The sequence below is a fragment of the Mesoplodon densirostris genome, chromosome 5 (genome assembly GCF_025265405.1).
Source record: "Mesoplodon densirostris isolate mMesDen1 chromosome 5, mMesDen1 primary haplotype, whole genome shotgun sequence".
Taxonomy (NCBI): domain Eukaryota; kingdom Metazoa; phylum Chordata; class Mammalia; order Artiodactyla; family Ziphiidae; genus Mesoplodon; species Mesoplodon densirostris.
In genome coordinates, this window is record NC_082665.1 from 107,483,865 (window position 1) to 107,506,805 (window position 22,941).

Sequence of the window (22,941 nt, forward strand, 5' to 3'; positions counted from 1 at the left end):
TATGGGAAAGGAAATAATTAATCAAGTCTGGGAAGTGCAGAGAGTCCCATACAGGATAAATGCAAGGAGAAACACACCAAGACACATATTAATCAAACTTTCAAAAGTTAAATACAAAGAAAACATATTAAAAGCAGCAAGGGAAAAACAACAAATAACACACAAGGTAATCCCCATAAGGTTAACAGCTGATCTTTCAGCAGAAACTCTGCAAGCCAGAAGGGAGTGGCAGGACATATTCAAAGTGATGAAGGAGAAAAACCTACAACCAAGATTACTCTACCCAGCAAGGATCTCATTCAGATTTGATGGAGAAATTAAAACCTTTACAGACAAGCAAAAGCTGAGAGAGTTCAGCACCGCCAAACCAGTTTTACAACAAAAGCAAAAGGAACTTCTCTAGGCAAGAAACACAAGAGGAGGAAAAGACCTACAATAACAAACACAAAACAATTAAGAAAATGGGAACAGGAACATACATATCGATAATTACCTTAAATGTAAATGGATTAAATGCTCCCACCAAAAACACAGACTGGCTGAATGGATACAAAAACAAGACCCGTATATATGCTGTCTACAAGAGACCACTTCAGACGCAGGGACACATACAGACTGAAAGTGAGGGGATGGAAAACGATATACCATGCAAATGGAAATCAAAAGAAAGCTGGAGTAGCAATTCTCATATCAGAGAAAATAGACTTTAAAATAAAGACTATTACAAGAGACAAAGAAGGACACTACATAATGATCAAGGGATCAATCCAAGAAGAAGATATAACAATTGTAAACATTTATGCACCCAACATAGGAGCACCTCAATACATAAGGCAAATACTAACAGCCATAAAAGGGGAAATCAACAGTAACACAATTATAGTAAGAGACTTTAACACCCCACTTTCACCAATGGACAGATCATCCAAAATGAAAATTAATAAGGAAACACAAGCTTTAAATGATACATTAAACAAGATGGACTTAATTGATATTTATAGGACATTCCATCCAAAAACAACAGAATACATATTTTTCTCAAGTGCTCATGGAACATTCTCTAGGATAGATCATATCTTGGGTCATAAATCAAGCCTTGGTGAATTTAAGAAAATTGAAATTGTATCAAGTATCTTTTCGGACCACAATGCTATGAGACTAGATATCAATTACAGGAAAAGATCTGTAAAAAATACAAACACATGGAGGCTAAACAATACACTACTTCATAACCAAGAGATCACTGAAGAAATCAAAGAGGAAATCAAAAAATACCTAGAAACAAATGACAATGGAGATACAACGACACAAAACCTATGGGATGCGGCAAAAGCAGTTCTAAGAGGGAAGTTTATAGCAATAGAATCTTACCTTAAGAAACAGGAAACATCTCAAATAAACAACCTAAACTTGCACCTAAAGCAATTAGAGAAAGAAGAACAAAAAATCCCCAAAGTTAGCAGAAGGAAAGAAATCATAAAGATCAGATCAGAAATAAATGAAAAAGAAATGAAGGAAACGATAGCAAAGATCAATAAAACTAAAAGCTGGTTCTTTGAGAAGATAAACAAACTTGATAAGCCATTAGCCAGACTTACCAAGAAAAAAAGGGAGAAGACTCAAATCAAAATAATTAGAAATGAAAAAGGAGAAGTAACAACTGACACTGCAGAAATACAAAGGATCATGAGAGATTACTACAAGCAACTCTATGCCAATAAAATGGACAACCTGGAAGAAATGAACAAATTCTTCGATATGCACAACCTGCCGAGACTGAACCAGGAAGAAATAGAAAATATGAACAGACCAATCACAAGCACTGAATTTGAAACTGTGATTAAAAATCTTCCAACAAACAAAAGCCCAGAACCAGATGGCTTCACAGGCGAATTCCATCAAACATTTAGAGAAGAGTTAACACCTATCCTTCTCAAATTCTTCCAAAATATAGCAGAGGGAGGAACACTCCCAAACTCATTCTACAAGGCCACCATCACCCTGATACCAAAACCAGACAAAGATGTCACAAAGAAAGAAAACTACAGGCCAATATCACTGATGAACATAGATGCAAAAATCCTCAACAAAATACTAGCAAACAGAATCCAAGAGCATATTAAAAGGATCATATAGGGCTTCCCTGGTGGCGCAGTGGTTGAGAGTCCACCTGCCGATGCAGGGTACACGGGTTCATGCCCTGGTCCAGGAAGATCCCACGTGCCGCAGAGCGGCTAGGCCCGTGAGCCATGGCCGCTGAGCCTGCACATCTGGAGCCTGTGATCCGCAACAGGAGAGGCCACAAACAGTGAGAGGCCCGCGTACCAGCCATCACCAAAAAAAAAAAAAAAAAGAAAAGAAAAGATCATACAACATGATCAAGTGGGGTTTATTCCAGGAATACAAGAATTCTTCAATATATGCAAATCAATCAACGTGATACACCATATTAACTAATTGAAGGAGAAAAACCATATGATCATCTCAATAGATGCAGGGAAAGCTTTTGACAAACTTCAACACCCATTTATGATAAAAACCCTGCAGAAAGTAGGCATAGAGGGCACTTTCCTCAACATAATAAAGGTCATATATGACAAACCCACAGCCAACTTCGTCCTCAATGGTGAAAAACTGAAACCATTTCCACTAAGATCAGGAACAAGACAAGGTTGCCCACTCTCACCACTATTATTCAACACAGTTTTGGAAGATTTAGCCCCAGCAATCAGAGAAGAATAAGAAATAAAAGGAATCCAAATTGGAAAAGAAGAAGTAAAGCTGTCACTGTTTGCAGATGACATGATACTATACATAGAGAATCCTAAAGATGCTACCAGAAAACTACTAGAGCTAATCAATGAATTTGGTAAAGTACCAGGATAGAAAATTAATGCACAAAAATCTCTGGCATTCCTATACACTAATGATGAAAAATCTGAAAGTGAAATTAAGAAAACACTCCCATTTACCACTGCAACATAAAGAATAAAATATCTAAGGCTTCCCTGGTGGCGCAGTGGTTGAGAGTCCGCCTACCAATGCAGGGGACACGGGTTCGTACCCCAGTCTGGGAAGATCCCACATGCCATGGAGCAGCTGGGTCCGTGAGCCATGGCCGCTGAGCCTGTCCGTCTGGAGCCTGTGCTCCACAACGGGAGAGGCCACAACAGTGAGAGGCCCACATACAGAAAAAATATATAAAATATCTAGGAATAAACCAACCTAAGGAGACAAAAGACCTGTATGCAGAAACTTATAAGACACTGATGAAAGAAATTAAAGATGATACAAATAGATGGAGAGATATACCATGTTCTTGGATTGGAAGAACAATCTACAGATTCAATGCAATCCCTATCAAACTACCACTGGCATTTTTCACAGAACTAGAACAAAAAATTTCACAATTCGTATGGAAACACAAAAGACCCCGAATAGCCAAAGCAATGCTGAGAATGAAAAATGGAGCTGGAGGAATCAGGCTCCCTGACTTCAGACTATACTACAAAGCTACAAGTAATCAAGACAGCATGGTACTGGCACAAAAACAGAAATATAGATCAATGGAACAGGATAGAAAGCCCAGAGATAAACCCACACACATATGGTCACCTTATCTTTGATAAAGGAGGCAAGAATATACAATGGAGAAAAGACAGCCTCTTCCATAAGTGGTGCGGGAAAACTGGACAGTTACATGTAAAAGTATGAAATTGGAACACTCCCTAACGCCATACACAAAAATAAACTCAAAATGGATTAAAGACTTAAATGTAAGGCCAGACACTATGACACTCTTAGAGGAAAACATAGGCAGAACACTCTGTGGCATAAATCACAGCAAGATCCTTTTTGACCCACCTCCTAGAGAAATGGAAATAAAAACAAAAATAAACACATGGGACCTAATGAAACTTCAAAGCTTTTGCGCAGCAAAAGAAACCATAAACAAGACCAAAAGACAACCCTCAGAATGGGAGAAAATATTTGCAAATGAAGCAACTGACAAAGGATTAATCTCCAAAATTTACAAGCAGCTCATGCAGCTCAATATCAAAAAAAACAAACAACCCAATCCAAAAATGGGCAGAAGACCTAAACAGACATTTCTCCAAAGAAGATATACAGACTGCCAACAAACATATGAAAGAATGCTCAACATCATTAATCATTAGAGAAATACAAATCAAAACTACAATGAGATATCTCACACCGGTCAGAATGGCCATCATCAAAAAATCTAGAAACAATAAATGCTGGAGAGGGTGTGGAGAAAAGGGAACACTCTTGCACTGTTGGTGGGAATGTAAATTGATACAGCCACTATGGAGAACAGTATGGAGGTTCCTCAAAAAACTACAGACAGAACTACTATACGACCCAGTGATCCCACTATTGGGCATATACCCTGAGAAAACCATAATTCAAAAAGGGTCATGTACCAAAATGTTCACTGCAGCTCTATTTACAATAGCCAGGACATGGAAGCAACCTAAGTGTCCATCAACAGATGAATGGATAAGGAAGGTGTGGCACATGTATACAATGGAATATTACTCAGCCATAAAAAGAAACAAAATTGAGTAATTTGTAGTGAGGTGGATGGACCGAGTGTCTGTCATACAGAGTGAAAGTAGGTCAGAAAGAGAAAAACAAATACCGTATGCTAACACATATATATGGAATCTAAGAAAAAAATACAAAGGTCATGACGAACCTAGGGGTAAGACGGGAATAAAGACACAGACCTACTAGAGAATGGACTTGAGGATATGGGGAGGGGGAAGGGTAAGCTGTGACAAAGTGAGAGAGTGGCATGGACATATATACACTACCAAACGTAAAACAGACAGCTAGGGCCTCCCTGGTGGCGCAGTGGTTGAGAGTCGGCCTGCCGATGCAGGGGATACGGGTTCGTGCCCCGGTCTGGGAGGATCCCATATGCCACGGAGCGGCTGGGCCCGTGAGCCATGGCCGCTGGGCCTGCGCATCCGGAGCCTGTGCTCCGCAACAGGAGAGGCCACAACAGTGAGAGGCCCGCATACCGCAAAAAGAAAAAAAAAAAAAAAAAAAAAGCAGCCACATAGCACAGGGTGATCAGCTGGGTGCTTTGTGACCACCTAGAGGGGTGGGAGAGGGAGGGTGGGAGGGAGGGAGATGCAAGAGGGAGGAGATATGGGGATATATGTATATGTATAGCTGATTCACTTCGTTATAAAGCAGAAACTAACACACCATTGTAAAGCAATTATACTCCAATAAAGATGTTAAAAAAATAAAAATAAAAAATATATTTAAAAAAACAAAAAAACAACTGGATACAGGGAACAGATTGGTGGGTGCCAGAGGCAGGAGGGTGAGAGAATGGGCAAAATGGGTAAAGATGGTCAAACGAACAAAATTCCAGTTACAAAATAAATAAGTCATGGAGATGTAATGTGAGTATAGTTAATAATACTCTACTGTATACTTGAAAGTTGCTATGAGAGTACATCTTAAAAGTTCTCATCACAAGAAAAAAAATCTGTAACTATGTATGGTGAAGGATGTTAACTAGACTTAAACTGCGATGATCATTTCACAGTATATACAAATACTGAATCACTACGTTGTACACCTGAAACAAATATGTCAGTTATACCTCAATTTTTAAAAAGTAAAATAATTAAAAAACTGTGGTACATCCAGACAATGGAATTATTCAGCACTAAAAAGAAATGAGCTACCAAGCCATGAAAAGACATAGAGAAACCTTAAATGTATATTACTAAGTGAAAAAAGCCAGTCTGAAAAGGCTACATACTATATGATTCCAACTATATGACATACTGGAAAAAATAACACTATGGAGACAATGAAAAGATCAGTGGTTTCTAAGGGGATGGGTGAATGAATAGGAAGAGCACAGAGGATTATTAGGGCAGTGAAAATACTCTGTATGATATTATAATGATGCATATATGTCATTATATACTTGTCCACATCCACAGAATGTACAATACCAAGAGTGAAGCCTAAGGTAAACTGTGGACTTTAGATGGTTATGATGTGTCAATGTAGGTTCATCCTGGGTAAAAAATGTACAGTTCTGATAGATGATAATGGGGGAGGCTATGTACGTGTAGGGGCAAAATACATGGGAAAGCGCCATACATGCCTCTTGATTTTGTTGTAAACCTAAAACTGATCTAAAAAAATAAAGTATTTTTTTAAAAAAAGAGAAGAGACACTTCATCAAAGAGGATATACAAATGGTAAATAAGCACATGAACGTCAGCAATCAGGTAAATGCAAATTAAAATTAAAATGAGTGATCAGGGGCTTCCCTGGTGACGCAGTGGTTGAGAGTCCGCCTGCCGATGCAGGGGACACGGGTTCGTGCCCCAGTCTGGGAAGATCCCACATGCCGCAGAGCAGCTAGGCCCGTGAGCCATGGCCGCTGAGCCTGCGCGTCCGATGCTGACAGGAACGTGGTGAAGAAACTGGATCACTCATACATTGCTGACGGGAATGTAAAATGTTACGGTAACCATGGAAAACAGTTTAGCAGTTTCTTAAAAAACTAAACGTGCAACTACCACACAACCCAGCAATTGTGCTTCTGGGCATTTATCCCAGAAAAATGAAGGCTTTTGTTCACACAGAAAACCATACACAAAGGATTATAACAGGCTTATTTATAATAACTAAAAAATGGAAACAACACAGATGTCCTTCAATGGGTGAATGAATAAACAAACTGTGGTACATGTACACCACGGAACACTACTCAGCAATAAAAAGGAATGAGCTATTGATATATGAAACAACCTGGAGGAACCTCCAGAGAATTATTATGCTGAGTGAAAAAAGCCAATCCCCAAAGGTTACATACTGTATGATCCATTTATATAACATTCTGGAAATGACAAAATGAAAGAAATAGAGAACAGATTAGCAATTGGCAGGGATTAATGAGGGGTTGGGGCAAGAGGGAAAGTGAGTGTGGCTATAAAGGGGCAACATGAGGGATGCCTGCAATGATAAAATTGCTCCTGAATCTGTCTGTATCAATGTCAATTTCCTGGTTGCAATATCGTACTACAGTTTTCAAAATGCTACCACTGGGAAATTGAATACAGAACACATGAGCTCTCTGTACTATTTCTCACAACTGCATGTGAATCTACAAATTATCTCAAAATAAAAAGTTTAATTTAAAAAGGATGAAAAAAGTATACTCGAAATTGATCCAAATCAGAAATAAATTAACCTGATAACATAACCACATACAAGAAAATAATTAATTCAAGAAACTTTTGAGCACAGTGTTCTGACTATAAATCCTTTCCAAGATATATTCTAAAAACCAAAACAAGCAAAGAATCTTGAACTTTAGTAATCAGTTGGTTGTTGGTAATGGTACTAACGTAATAATTCCTAAACTATCTTGTGTGTAACTGAAGATAGAAGAAATGAGTAAATATTATGATATAATGGAAACCAGGGTTTTTGCCCACAGGGAAGGGAGGTACAACTATGGAATGGGGAAAGGTGAAACACACACACACACACACACACACACACACACACACACACACACTTCCTACGTCTAACCACTGAAAGTAACATACAGTAATATCCCAGTAGAAATAAGCACATTAAAAGCCCAGATAACAGTTTCTGACTTCTGGTATGAGGTGAGGAAATTACTAGGTAAGCATGGAACATCTTGCTATTCCAGAAAGCAGTAAAGTGCTCAAAAAATGACAGGAACATGTCAAAAGGTCACAGAAGCCAGCCTGAAGGAGCTCTTACTCCCCAAATTTAAGACAATTTGAACATCAAAATAATTTACGATACTTGATTATAACAAATTGAAAAAGAATCAAATTGTCCTTTTGGAAGTCCTAGCCACAGCAATCAGAGAAGAAAAATAAAAGGAATCCAAATTTAAAAAGAAAACTGTCACTGTTTGCAGATGACATGATACTATACATAGAAAATCTTAAAGATGCAACCAGAAAACTACTAGAATTCATCAATGAATTTGGTAAGGTTGCAGGATACAAAATTAATACACAGAAATCTACTGCATTCCTATATACAAACAGTGGAAGAGAAGAAAGAGAAATTAAACAATCCCATTTACCATCACATCAAAAAGAATAAAATACTTAGGAAGAAACCTATCTAAGGAGGCAAAAGACCTGTATACTCCAAAAACTATAAGATGCTGATGAAAGAAATTGAAGATGACACAAACAGATGGAAACATATACCATGTTCTTGTACTGGAACAATCAATATTGTCAAAATGACTACACTACCTGAGGCAATCCACAGGTTCAATGCAATCCCTATCAAATTACCAATAGCATTTCTCACAGAACTAGAACAAAACATTTTTTAATTTGTATGGAGATACAAAAGACCCCAAATAGCCAAAGCAATCTTGAGAAAGAAAAACAGAGCTGGAGGAATCTGGCTCCCTGACTTCAAACTATACTACAAAGCTACAGTCATCAAGACAGTATGGTACTGGCACAAAAACAGAAATACAGATCAATGGGACAGGACAGAAAATCCAGAAATAAACCCACACACTGATGGTCAATTAATCTACAACAAAGGAGGCAAGACTACACAATGGAGAAAAGGCAGTCTCTTCAATAAGTGATGCTGGGAAAACTGGACAGCCGCATGTAAAAGAATGAAATTAGAACACTCCTTAACACCATACACAAAAATAAACTCAAAATGGATTAAAGACCTAACTGTAAGACAGGATACTATAAAACTCTTAGAGGAAAACAGAGACAGAACACTCTTTGACATAAATCACAGCAATATCTTTTTTGATCTGTCTCCTAGAATAATGGAAATAAAAAGAAATCAAATGGGACCTAATTAAGCTTAAACGCATTCTCACAACAAAGGAAACGATAAACAAAACGAAAAGACAACCCACAGAATGCGAGAAAATATTTGCAAATGATGCAACCGACAAGGGATTTATCTCCAAAATCTACAAACAGCTCATGTGGCTCAATAAATGGGCAATGCCCAGTCAAAAAAATGGGCAGAAGACCTAAATAGACATTTCTCCAAAGAAGACATACATATTGCCAAGAGGCCCATGAAAAGATGCTCAACGTCATTAATTATTAGAAAAATGCAAAGCAAAACCATGAGAGGGCTTCCCTAGTGGCGCAGTGGTTAAGAATCCATCTGCCAATGCACGGGACACGGGTTCGAGCCCTGGTCCGGGAAGATCCCATATGCTGCGGAGCAACTAAGCCGATGCACCACAGCTACTGAGCCTGCATTCTAGAGCCCGCGTGCCACAATTATTGAAGCCCGTGCGCCTAGAGCCCATGCTCCACAACAAGAGAAGCCACCTCAATGAGAAACCCACGCACCACAACAAAGAGTAGCCCCCACTCACTGCAACTAGAGAAAGCCCGTGTGCAGCAACGAAGACACAACACAGCCAAAAATAAATAAATAAATAAATAAATAAATGTATTTAAAAAAAACCTACAATGAGGTATCACCTCACACCAGTCAGAACAGCCATCATCAAAAAGTCTACAAACAATAAATGCTGGAGAGGGTGTGGAGGAAAGGGAACCCTCCTACACTGTTGATGAGAATGTAAATTGGTACAACCACTATGGACAACAGTATAGAGGTTCCTTAAAAATCTAAAAATAGAACATGATCCAGCAACCCCACTACTGGGCATATATCCAGAGAAAACCAGTTTTCCCAGGATACGTGCACCCCAATGTTCACTGCAGTGCTGTTTACAATAGCCAAGACATGGAAGCAACCTAAATGTCCATTGACAGATGAATGGATAAAGAAGATATGGTACATATATACAATGGAATATTACTCAGCCATAAAAAAGAATGAAATAATGTCCTTTGCAGCAACATGGATGGACCTGGAGATTATCATGCTAAGTGAAGTAATTCAGACAGAGAAAGACAAATATTATATGATATCGTTTATATGCAAAATCTTAAAAAAAATGATACAAATGAACTTATTTACAGAACAGCAGCAGACTCACAGACTTAGAAAACAAACTATGGTTACCAGGGGTGGGGAGGGAAGGGTGGCGGAGGGGGATAAATTGGGAGTTTGGGATTGACATATACTCACTACTATTTTTAAAATAGATAACTGGGCTTCCCTGGTGGCGCAGTGGTTGAGACTCCGCCTGCCGATGCAGGGGACATGCGTTCGTGCCCCAGTCCAGGAGGATCTCACATGCCGTGGAGCGGCTGGGCCTGTGAGCCATGGCCACTGAGCCTGTGCGTCCGGAGCCTGTGCTCCGCAGCAGGAGAGGCCACGGCAGTGAGAGGCCGGCGTACAAAAAAAAAAAAAAAGATAACCAATAAGGACCTATTGTATAGCACAGAGAGCTATGTTCAGTATTCTGTAATAACCTAAATGGGGAAAAATTTTGAAAAAGAATAGAAACACATATATGTATAACTGAATCACTTTGTTGTACACCTGAAACTAATACAATATTGTTAATCAACTATACTCCAAAATAAAATTAAAAGATAAATAAATAAAAATAAAATAGGAAAAGATTAGACGCTAACATACTTTCCAACTCTGAAAGCGTGGTGTAAGCAGTCCCAAACTTTACTGGTAGAATACACACTAAATTCATGATAGTGGCTGTTTCTGGTGAGAGAAGGATGAGAAAGAGACTCTGAAAGAAAGCAGCAAGGACTCTAACTTTATCTGAAGCAAGAGTGATGAACAAATGGAAACACCAGTTACATCTGGGTGGTGGGAACTCTGATGTTCGTGATATGTGTTCTCTGTTATTTTTATAAATCTTAAACCTAAACACACATACACACACACAAATTATGTTACTTGATTATAACAAATTAAAAAGAATCAAGTTGTCTATAATAAAACCTAAAACAGAGGGATATATATAGGTAGAGAAGAGAAACCTCTTCTTTAGAAAAGAATGCTATCAAATGGTAGGAATCACAGAATTAGAAAATCACTATTTTGCAACAACAATGAAATAAGTGATTCACACAGGACTCCTCAGTCAATACTAAAATCACTGGGTTCAAGTTTGTTGGGGAACAACAGGATATTCACTCAGTGTCAAAGTATCACCCCACGGATTACTTATTCTTAAACAGTGACAAAAATAATTTTAAAAAGAAAAATAACAAAGGGAAACAATATTTTTATAATGGACAGATTTGGCAGTTATCACTTTAGCACCAGCACTAGTGGAACACACTGACTTGTCTCTTCATGTAATGCTGTAAGAAAGGTACAATATTCACCTATGTAATAACTAGACAAAAATGTTCAACCTAAATCTAATAAGGCAAATCTAAAATATGGGAGATAGTACAGGCAGTTAATCTGGACTCCTCAAAAATTTCAATACCATCCAAAAAACGTGTGATTATTCTAGAATGATTAAAGAAGATACTAAAGTGATACAATAATGAAATGTGATGCATGAATCTTTTTTTTCCACTCATTTTATTTATTTCACTTGTTCAACCATTTTACTGAGGTATGACTGACACTGAAAAAGCTGTACAATTCAATGTAGAAAATGTGATGAGTTCGGAGATAAGTATACACCCATGAAACCAGCACCATAATCTAGGCCATTAAAATATCCATGTGATGTATGAATCTTGATTGGATCCCAAATTGAAAAAAAAAAGTCAGCTGTAAAATTCATTTTTTGAAGATAAAGGAAACTGTATGTTAGATGGTACTCCTGAATTACTGTTATTATCTTAGGTATGATTAGTATTGTGGTTACATAGGAAAATGTCCTCTTTCGTAAGAGGTATGATGAAACATTTAAGTGAAATGTCATGTCTGCAACTTACTTTTAAATGGCTTAAGAAAAAAGTACATGTGTGTGCATGTGTGTGTGTGTAGACAGAAAGATAAAGCAAATGAGTCTAACAGAGTATTCCACAAAATACCAAATAATTACACTCTTAGTGTTTTTATTTCACTAAAGGTCTGTTGAAATGAGATACAGAGGAAGAAATACATTCTATATCATACTAAGAATCTAGTTTTAAATAGACAAATAAGCACTAGGGAGGTTAAAGAATTTGTCCTGAATGGACTGTTTTGGGACACTGTGCAGACACAACTGGAAGGATTTATCATACACTGTTGGCACTCCAGATATTGCACGTTTTTGGCAGTGTGCTTACAGAATACTGCTAAATATCAGGATATTCAAAAGCAAGCCAACAATAAGAACAGGAGAAACACACAACAAAAAAATCTGTGACTTTGAGTAAAGTAACTTGCAAAAACTACAATTAAATCTACTTTGTCCACCCATTCTAAAAGCCAGGACCCCTCTGTTAACTAGCACTTTTGCCATTTTTCTACACAAAATCAGTATTCCAAATAACAGCTAAGTATCGCTATAGGATCGTGACAAGACTTTTAAATCATTAAAGTTAAATATGTACAGTTTCACTTTAACAGTTTTGTAATATTCTGATCCTTTGAAACGTGTTAACCCATGTTTGATATGACAGTTCTCTATTAACTAGTATACCTGATTAACCAGAACTATCCATTGCTTAACAATGGTGAAAAATAGGATGGAGTAGGGGAGTGGGGAGTACAGGATAAGATTCCATGATAAAAAGCAGATAATCATCACAAAGTAACTATTATAAAACAAACCTCTCAACACTGAGGGCAGTTTAAAAACTCGATTTCTAAATGTCATACTATGTAAAATGTGTATTTTTACCATCTGTATTGTGTTGAAGTGTGTAATTGAACAAATGAGTATGGTTACAAAGTGAATTCCAGTTTAACCAGGACATTTTTGGAAGGGGAAGCAGTTGGAATTGGGGACTTTGACAATCATCACACTATGACAATAACATGTAACTATGTTATTATCCCCATTTGACAATCATCACACTATGACAATAACATGTAACTATGTTATTATCCCCATTTGATAATCATCACACTATGACAAAAACATGTAACTATTTTATTATCCCCATATTAAAAATGATGATAAAGCAGAAACTAACACACCATTGTAAAGCAATTATACTCCAATAAAGATGTTAAAAAAAATGATGAAACTGAAAGACAGAGGTTAAGTAACTTCCCCCAAACCATATAACTAGTAAGTGGGCAGAGCCAGGATTCAAACACAAAGCCCAACTCCAGAGCGTGCCCTCAGGATGACTAGGCTACCTAGTATTTCCATTGTTTGTTTTGAGGAGGGGCTGATGCTGAACACCTGCACTAAGTACTGCTTTACATCATATAATATTCACAACAACCCTGTGAAGTAGGATTTTTAGTCCTGTTTTTCAGAAGAGAACACTGAAGCTGAGAGAAGGTGAGTAACCTGTCAGAAGCTACACTGCCAATGGATGGAAGAACCAGGATTCAACTCAGGTGTGTCTGACTCCACAGCCCTTGCCCTTAATAGGACTACACTCTGCCTTCCACATTCTATGTATAAAACATTCCTTATTTTTCGAGGAAACACATCTTCTACTAGACAACTGTTAGCTATTAAACATATGTTCCTGTATTTGTTTGGAATTAATAACACTTAATTTCTCTGAAAATATTACTTCTTGTAAATTAATGAGATTTCACAATATGAGAAAACAAACTTAAAGTGAGGGTGTTATAATGTAGGAAATTATCATAGAAAAGCCCTCAAAAGCTATTTGGTTCAAATCCCTAAGCTCAACAGGCTTGGAAACCAATAATAATTAATGGTATGTATGCAAATCTAACCAAAAAAAGGTCTTGCACCAGTTAGGGAGCAGTTGAAGATGTGACATGACTGAACCTTCATATTATACAAATACGTTATCAAATGTTTTTTAAAAGCATAGCTTTATAGAGTTTGCAACCACTCCAAAAACGTTCATAATTCATATAATTGCCCCTCTCTTAAAATCAGAAACCATTCTCATTTTACTTATTTAAATCCTCCTTGTTCGAAAAAAATTTTTAAATAGCTGAAATCCTCCTCACTGTACCCTAAGTGGAACCAAGAAACCCAAGACCTGGTTACCATCCTGTTTGTGAGATTCTAATGCACATTGACCACATGTGGCCAGGGCTACTCGGCAAGTTTCCTAACCTAAAAAACAAGGATAATAACAGTACCTACTTCACAAGGTTGTTGAGGTGTACATGAGCTAACACATGCAAAAGGTTACAACTGTGCCTGCATATAAGCAACAGGTGTGTTATCTGTTATCACTGAAGTTGGTGTGTGTCCATTACTGAAACACTACTTGGATGGAAAAGTATCTATCAGCTTTCTCTATCTCTGGAAAAGCTTTGAGGAAACTCACGCAGAACCTGATTTCACCTTTGCACGGTAACACCTGTATCCTCTTCCTTTAACCACCAGACACGTAAAGAACCCTCATTAGTAGAAAAAAAGCTTCAGCTGGCTCCTCCATCTAATCAAACTACCACTCCATTTTTTGCTAGTTTTCACAAACAACCTTAAATACATTTTCTGTAGCTTCTGTTATTGATATGACTGAGTTGCCCCTTAAGAAAACCAACTGGCATTACCCTGGGGAAGTCAGAACTTGATTTTGGGGGTTGTGTAAAGCAGGAAAATAGAATAGAGTAACGCAAAAACCACAATGCTAATATACTAACTAGTGCAGAGAAGTGTATTTGCCCCTCCTGACAGTTAAATCCTCTAATCAGCTCTTTCTCTCCCTATAGGAAATCTATAAATAGGAAGCCAAATTATAACCAAACATTTGCTGGGAGAGTCCAGTCACAGGGACCAGACGTTTAAGCCTCTAGGCAGTGCCACCTTCTCTGAATAGTCTGCAAAAAACACTTCCAAATTCTGCCTCTCCAACTCCCATTTTTCTATAATTCAAGGCTGCCCATCTACCTTCTGCTGTAAGTCTTTCTTTAGATATGTTAATATCATCTATTAAACTACATCAAGTGCCACTCTCCCTGCTTTCAACCTGAAAAAGACAGACATCTTTTTAAGATGTCTGCTGCAGAAAACTGAGCTCACCTATTGTGTGATTTTATTAAGCCAATACAGCTGAGTTCTGCTGGTGGTACCAACATCATACCACATACACTGCCCCACCTCCACCCACCCCTGACACCCTCTAATCACTTTTGCTTTGATAGCTCTTAACTTGGACTTCATTCCCCACCATATTCAGTGACCTCTTTACAGTTCCCATTCTTCTGTATTTCACTATGACAATTGATACAATTTGCCACCTATTTCTTAAAAACTTTCCCCATCACCGGTTTTAACAAAGCCTAAAACTCTGTTGATTTTGCTCATTAACTTTTTTTTAAATTTATTTATTTTTAGCTGTGTTGGGTCCCTGTTGCTGCGTGCAGGCCCTCTCCAGTTGCAGCAAGCGGGGGCCACTCCGTTGAGGTGCACAGGCCTCTCATTGCGGTGGCCTCTCCTGTTGCGGAGCACAGGCTCTAGGTGTACAGGCTTCATTAGTTGTGGCACGTGGGCTCAGTAGTTGTGGCTCACAGGCTCAGCAGTTGGGGCGCACGGGCTTAGCTGCTCCGCAGCATGTAGGATCTTCCCGGACCAGGGTTCAAACCCGTGTCCCCTGCATTGGCAGGTGGACTCTCAACCACTGCACTACCAGGGAAGCCCTGCTCATTAACTTTAAATTGCTCCACAGTACCTATGGTGGTTAAGCGTCCAGGTCCTAGAATCAGATAGACATGGATCCAAATCCAAGGCTCTACTTCTTACTAGCTATGTGCCCACGGGAAAGTTACTCCTTTAAGCCTTTTTCCTCCACTATAGAATGGACATAATGACATAATTGGCTATTGAGTGCTTAGCATAATCATCTTACTCTGGCACAAATTAATCACTCAATAAATGTTAATTATTACCTTTGTGTCCTAATCCTCCTCTCCTGCCATTTTATTCTTCTCTTTCTACCTTGAAGAATTCACCATCTCAAACAGCTTTGACTAATAATGCAATTAAGTATATTCCTGAAGTTACTGTGGCAGGATTAAACCTTTCATCCTCTTCATCAGTAATAAAGAAAATCATTATTTCTAGATTTCACCAATATCTAAGAAATAACCTGCTGAAAACTGATTGCATTTTCATACTCTTTCTTAAAAGTACTCATTTCCCTTGGCCTCTGCAATACCATACTTTAAGATTTTTCTTCTCTGGCCATCTCCTCTCAAACTCTACTGCCAGCTCATCCTCCTGTAACCAGCCTCTCAATGTTAGTGTTCTAAAGGGAAAGCCTGATGGTTTTCTTCATTGATCATACTGCAGTCTCTCCCTTGGCAATCTCATGCTTCATCATGGTTACAACTGCAATCTATAAAGAAGTAAATGACTCCCATATTATCTCTAGTGCAGACTTCTCCAAGTTCCAGATCCCCTATATCCAACTGCCTACTGACATCACCATGCTATGACAAAGTAACTTAAACTCCATAGATACAAAACTGGATTCATGGGTTCATGATTCCATGATCAACCAAACCTAGTTCTTCTCCAGTATTATTTTTTAGTGAATGAATGGCATCACCAACCATCCAAGCTGCATAAGGCAAAATTCTAGAAATCTAGAAGTTATCCTTTATAACTCCTCTTCCTCCCCTTCCAAATTTAATCTATTCCGATTTCCATTAAGTGGATATTGCTGCATGAATTTCAACCTATTTTTTACACTAATATGAAAATAATCTCCCTTGCTGACTTCATTCCCCCACTACCCATTTTATCACTATCATGCCAAGGTCTCTATCAACTGAAACTTCCCCACCTTGCCTGTTCATCCCTCCCTAACACCTCAACAATCAAATTTCTTATTTCTTCTAAATATTCTACCTACTCAAGCCACAAAAAAAATCTACTTTACAATATCTGCATATGACTTATTCTTTCCCATTCCTCTTTCCTATCCAAGTCATGTCTTTCTCTCTCTCAAAACTCTTCTTAGAATCCTTCATTCGTTCATTCGTTAATTTAACCCAATATCACTCCTTACTAGGAAAATAAATAAATAAATAAAGTTACAGATTCAGGGTCACAGTTACTTCAGCTCAGTAATCTGTCTTTGACAGAGGCACCAACAGAACATATAGTTTTCCTCCCATAGTCCTCAAAATCAGTTATTACCCAAATATACTAATTATTTCCTCTATATTAAGCACTGCATCTTTCAAGATACACGTTTTATGTCTTTTATGAACAGGTGTGTATTTTCAGCCTTTTCTACTTCATAAGGTTATAAATTTTCACAAGTTTAACATCAACCATATAAAACTTTCCTTTATTTGTTCTGAATTTCCTCTCAAGCACCTCAAGGTAGTCCTCCTATTTTAGCATTTTCTGACTTGGTGAACAAGCTGGTAGTTTTTTCACCCCTATCACTTGAGATTTTAAAGGAATACAAAAATAAATACAGCATGGATCACACCCTTACACTCTGCTTACAGGGCATGATCCAGCTGTATTCATATCTGTATTCCTGTTTCCGTAATAATGTCTCATAAAGAGAAGGTGCTCTATACATGTTCAACAAAATTAAAGGAATTCTGCTTAGGCCTGATGTTGTGTTCATGAATGCCAAAAGAAGTAGAACCTCTCAAATACGGTAACTCTACTTCTGTTCAAGAAAAATAATATTGGGGCTTAAAAAAGGTAGAAAGAATCGGTGCCTAGTATAGGTGAGGACACTGTAACAGAGCACCTTGCTGCTCTTAACGAACTGAAGCTGCTCTTCGATGTGATCACCAAACCACTGCCAACGGAGGAAGCACAGAGACCCAGAGGGCTGCCAAAGACTAGAAAAGAGGAAATAAATGTAGGCCTGATTAAAAAAAAAATAGAAAGAATTGACAACAGTCCAGTATACTCAATGTCCATCCTTCTCTAAATTCAGATTATTTATTTAAAAAATAGCTTCTAATCACTTAGAAAAGAAAATGTTAAGCATTTGTGGAACCAACCTGTGTGATACCAGACTAATCTAATTTCCTTTCTTTTTTTTTTTTTTACGAGAGTATCTTTACAGATAGACAGACAACACACATCAAAAACATGTAAAAGTAGTGTGTCGGTAGAATTTCAACAAAGTATTTGACCAAGTTCTCATTATACCCATATGGATAAGATAAACAGAAGATGGATAACGGTACAATTAGGTAGTGAGGTAACTTCAACAACCATAACAACAAGTGCTCATTAATGAATTGTTATCAACCTGAAGGGCAGTTCAGGACTTTCATCTGTGGCCTTTCCCTGTTCAACAATTTTACCAATAAGAGGAAAATATATCTAAGGGATCAATGAGTACCCATATCCAAATACATATGTGTAACTGTGAGATAGGCAAGCACTGTAACTTATGCCACAAATGTAAAACAAACACACAAACAAAAAAGAGGCTTAAGGGCTTAGTTCACATCAAGTTTAGTTCAATCTGACAGCAACAAGCTCAATATGATGTGGAAACAAGAAAAACTAATGTGATGCTAGCTGCAGCAGTAGTATCTCAAACACGGGCGAGAGCAGTCCTGCCTAACTCTGGACAGATCAGACCACAACTGGGATATGCTGTACCCTTCTATGGGTCACTGTCTTCAAAGGATCATAACCATACTGGCACATGTTCAGAACAGAAAAAACAGAAAAACCAGGATGCTTAGGGGCCTGAATACCATTAAAGGAAAGGCAGGAGGGAATGGAGATTTATAAATAGGACAAAGCAATGCCCTGAGAGGAAAACAATGGCTACCTTCATTCAGTCATTCAACAAACGTGAATTTCAAACCTATTTCTGGCCAGACGTTGTGACTGTGACTGGGGATACAGGAAAAAGATAGTCTACATCTGTGAGAAATTCATGTGTATATCTGAAGAGTTGAAACAGATTTCATCTAAAAAAGCTTTAAATTGTTCTATATGATTTCATAAGGTAGAAATAGGAGCAATGGAAAGAAGTTCTAACGTAATTGATTTCAGCTCCATATAAGGAAGAGCACCTTAAGAGTCAAAGCTGTCTAATGAAGGAAGAGGCTGCCTGAGTAGACTGCAAGGTTCCCATCAGTAATAGTGTACTTAAAGAGGAGACTGCTGAAATAAGACAGGCACTGAACTGGGCCATTTTTAATGTTCTTCACCTTCTACACTACGATTCTTTCTGTACTTCCTCAGGAAATGGACTCACCAGATTCACCCAACTTGTGTACTACAGCATCACAGGTTTCCCACAGTTGTGACTTCCAACTTTGTACCCTGTCCCCCACTGAAGCAATGCCATATAATTAGGTATGGATCTGACAGCAACAGGAATAACACAATATAGGAAGAAACTGACCCATCAGCACAGAGAATGCAAAAAAAAAATCAGTACTGTTCAATGTGCCTTATATTTGTAAAGAAAATGTAAGAATTCTCTATCCTCAAAGTCATAAATTCAATTTAAAATATTATGGAAAAAAACTTTTTAACAAGTCTATACAGTAAAGCAAATGTGGCAAAATGTTAACAGTTGTTAATCTAGGTGTATAACACTACAGTGATCCTCTTTCAGTGTTGTGTATGTTTGAAATTTTTCAAAATAAAAAGTCTGAAAAAAAATTTTAGAAATATATTATGTTCAATTAATATAAGTAAGGATCTGCTATGTACTGCATCTCTTGTTGGGAGCCATTTTTTCCTAACCAACAAGGAAAAAATAATTTTAATTTAAGATCACTTTGAGAATTTGTGTCCTAAATAAGCACACCAAACCCCTCTATTATAACGTTATGTGGAAACTAAGTTTAGAATATATTTCTAAAAAGAAATAATTCACCAGATATAGCAGGCCAAATACCATGAACTAATCAAATTATGAAACTGATTAAATGGCTACTTAAATCCATTTTAAAAATCACAGGCGGGATAAACGTAGAGAAAGGTCTAGACCATTTACTTCTATAAATTGGTTTAAGATTATTGAAGCTTATTTTCATTCATTTTATTTTTGTAATTTTAAAACACTCTCTAGAATACACTGGCTCTATATGCTGGAACTGGGTATTCAAGCAGTTCACCCTTCCAAACTGTAATATTAACTTCCTGGAAGCAGTCCCTCACACTTTAGCACTTTCTCAATCTGGATACAAGAAATGGGCTACGATTAGACTTCCAAGGGCTCCCTTTCTTTTAAATAGCAGCCCGTTAAGACAAAAGTGATTTAAAAAGGGGAGTATCTTTTAACCACCAGCCCTGAAAAAAGGCTTCCCCTTCGGTTGTCGTCAACTCTGACTGCTGTCTACCCTTTTTCAACATTCGGTTGAAAAACAAAATGGAAAAAAAAATTTTTTTAATATATATATATCCCATTTTCCTGAGGCAGGTAGATCCCCTTTTGTAGAAGTGGCTAAAGCTAGGCTCCCTACGGATTTCATCTCGTTGCCAAGGCAGCGCCGACCCGACTGGTCCGGCACGAGGGCAGTTCCCGCCTCCCGGACCCCAGGGCGGCCCCGGCCTGCGGCAGAGCAGCCCCGGCCCAGCCCGGAGCCCCCCAGGCCTCAGAGTTCCTGCCGCGACCCCGGACGGCCCGGCGGGCGCCCCGGGACCGCGGCGAAAGGCGGGGACATGAGGCTCGACTTACAGTGACACCATCCGAGGTGACAGCACCAGTGCAGCTTGAAGCACTTGCCGTGGCTGTGCGTGGCACAGATTGAGAGCCCGTCGCACGGCTGGAAGTCGGGTCTGCGGGCGGCGCAACTCCGCGCCAGGGCCTGAGCCTCGTCCACTTTCTCGCTTTTCCAACCGCGCTCGGGCGCCGGCGCCGCGGCCGCACTCATTTCCTCTCCCTCCGCGGAGCCGAGACCCGGAGCTCGGGAGGAGCGGCGTCTGGGCGGGCAGGAAGCCGAGCCGGCTGCGGACGCGGGAGGACGGGGCGCGAGCTGTGAGTCACGCCAGCGCTTGGAGGTGGCGGTGGCGGCGGCGGGAGCGCAGCAGTCCCAGGTTAGCAGAGGAGCCGCCCCGGGTACGCCCGGGGTCTGGGCCTGCCGCCGCCTTCCCTCCCTCCGCCGTGGCGCGCGCCGCGCCCCCACGCGCACACGCACGCGCACACGCACGCGCCGGCCCCGGCAGACGCCACTGAGTCCCTCCGCCAGCCCCGCCTCCTCACACACGCCAGGCTTGGCTGCTGGGTCGTTGGCGTCCCCCGCAGCCGCAGCACACTCAGTCCCCAGAGGCTTAGCCCGACCGACGGAGGGCCGTTAGGAACACACCCGCCTCGGCGGCTCGGTTTTCACACGCAGGCCAGCTTCCACGAACACTTCCCACACTCAGTCCCCACACACGCTCCCCTCCAACACACACGTCCACAATCTGCAGAGGGCTGTGCACGCTGAGGACACGCCCTCCCGGACGTCCAGTGGGCTGGTCCCTGCGCAAGTGGGAGCAAGGCTTTCTCACACGCACAGCCTCTCCCCACGCGCGGCCCACGTTGCCCTCGTACACACCCCCTAGAGGGTCTGGGCACCCAGGCCCCTGGGGGCGCGCGCACATGCACACGCAACAGACGCGCGCTCCCCCAGTGGCCAGCGCGGCCACTGGGGCGCACGTCCCGGGCCACGGCCACCAGCCCCTCGTGGCCCCTGGTAACCACCGCCCGCCCAGGTCTCAGCCCGAGGCTGCAGCCTCGCCTTGCTGAGGGGGAAAGTAACCAAGCTGGGTGCCATGGTGTGTGTGTGTGTGTGTGTGTGTGTGTGTGTGTGTGTAAAAGAGATGCACGGGAAGTGCGATGCACGGGACTGGTACGTGGAATGTGTTGCGTGTGTGTATTTTGGTGTGTATGTGATGTGTGGGCGTGTATGCTTGTTATGTGGAGTAGGTGTGGTGTGTGTGTAATTGGATGTGTTGTTAAGTGAGTACACGGTACATGTGTGGTGTGCATGATGCCTGTGACTGTTATGTGAACTGTGTGATACGAGGTGTGTATACACGTGTATGTGGAATGGATGCATGTGACCAATGTGGAGTGTCAGTGGTGTGTTTATGTGTGGTAGGGTATATGTTCTGTGTGTGATATTCGAGTAGCTGAGTATGTGTGTGTATCCATGTGTACGTGGGGTGCAGTGGGCACGGTTGTTACATAGCATGTGTGTTTGTGTGTGCGGTATGTATGTGTCAGTGTGGTGCATATGACTGGCATATTGAGTATATGTGCGCGGTGTATGCAGGTGGAGTTGGGTGTGTGCAGTATGTGTGTTTGTGGGCATACAAACAAGACTCGTGTTTGCCATGGACTCTGTGTGCCTTTGTGTGTTAATGCCTGCCCTGGCCAGCAGGTGTAACTGGCCCTGAAGGTGGCTGCAACTCTCCCACCCAGTCAGCTTGCCTTCTTCCCTCTTGAGGACAAGTTGCTCCAAATAGATTTTCCATGCTAGGCTCCGCTGCTGAGAACCCACCCCGGGCAGGGTTCAGTGAAGAGAAAACAAACCATTTGCTCCCGGGGAGCACAGTTGGGAATTAGCGTTTCCCTGCAACAAGGCCAGAACCCAGCCTTGAACACAGAAAAGGAGGGGACCTCCTCCTGCTATTTGCCAAACATTTTTCAGAGCAGAGGAAAATGCTTGTAATTGCCACGGTTCAGGGAACAACAACAAAGCCTTTCAGTACAAATGCTGTGTGGGAACATGTTTATGCCCAGGTCCACCTTCTCCATTACTTTATTCCTTTCCTGCTTTGTGCTGACAAGGAGACTCATCATGGTTTTGACATAACCAAATTCATCTTCAAGCTCTGAAAATCCTCACTGCCATAAGCAATCTTTCCTTTTATTTAACCTTGGCTTAAGAAGGGAAATGTAATTTGCATATGTCTGACTCTAGTGAAGGCTTCATTTATTAGGGGTT

General features: G+C 40.1%; 1 protein-coding gene across 5 annotated transcripts in view; it reads right to left on the reverse strand.

Annotated features, from left to right (window-relative positions):
- The window catches only part of C5H3orf70 (chromosome 5 C3orf70 homolog), a 115,698-nt gene extending 94,515 nt beyond the window's left edge, over positions 1–21,183 (reverse strand). For all 5 annotated transcript variants that reach the window (XR_009532598.1, XR_009532597.1, XR_009532596.1 and 2 more), the window contains exon 1: positions 20,685–21,183. Coding sequence is in view for 1 of the 5 variants with exons in the window: in XM_060099248.1 (XP_059955231.1) it covers positions 20,685–20,880 (196 nt within the window). In the remaining 4 variants the exon portion in view is untranslated. The remainder of the gene's footprint in view (positions 1–20,684) is intronic.
- Between the last annotated feature and the right edge of the window lie 1,758 nt (positions 21,184–22,941).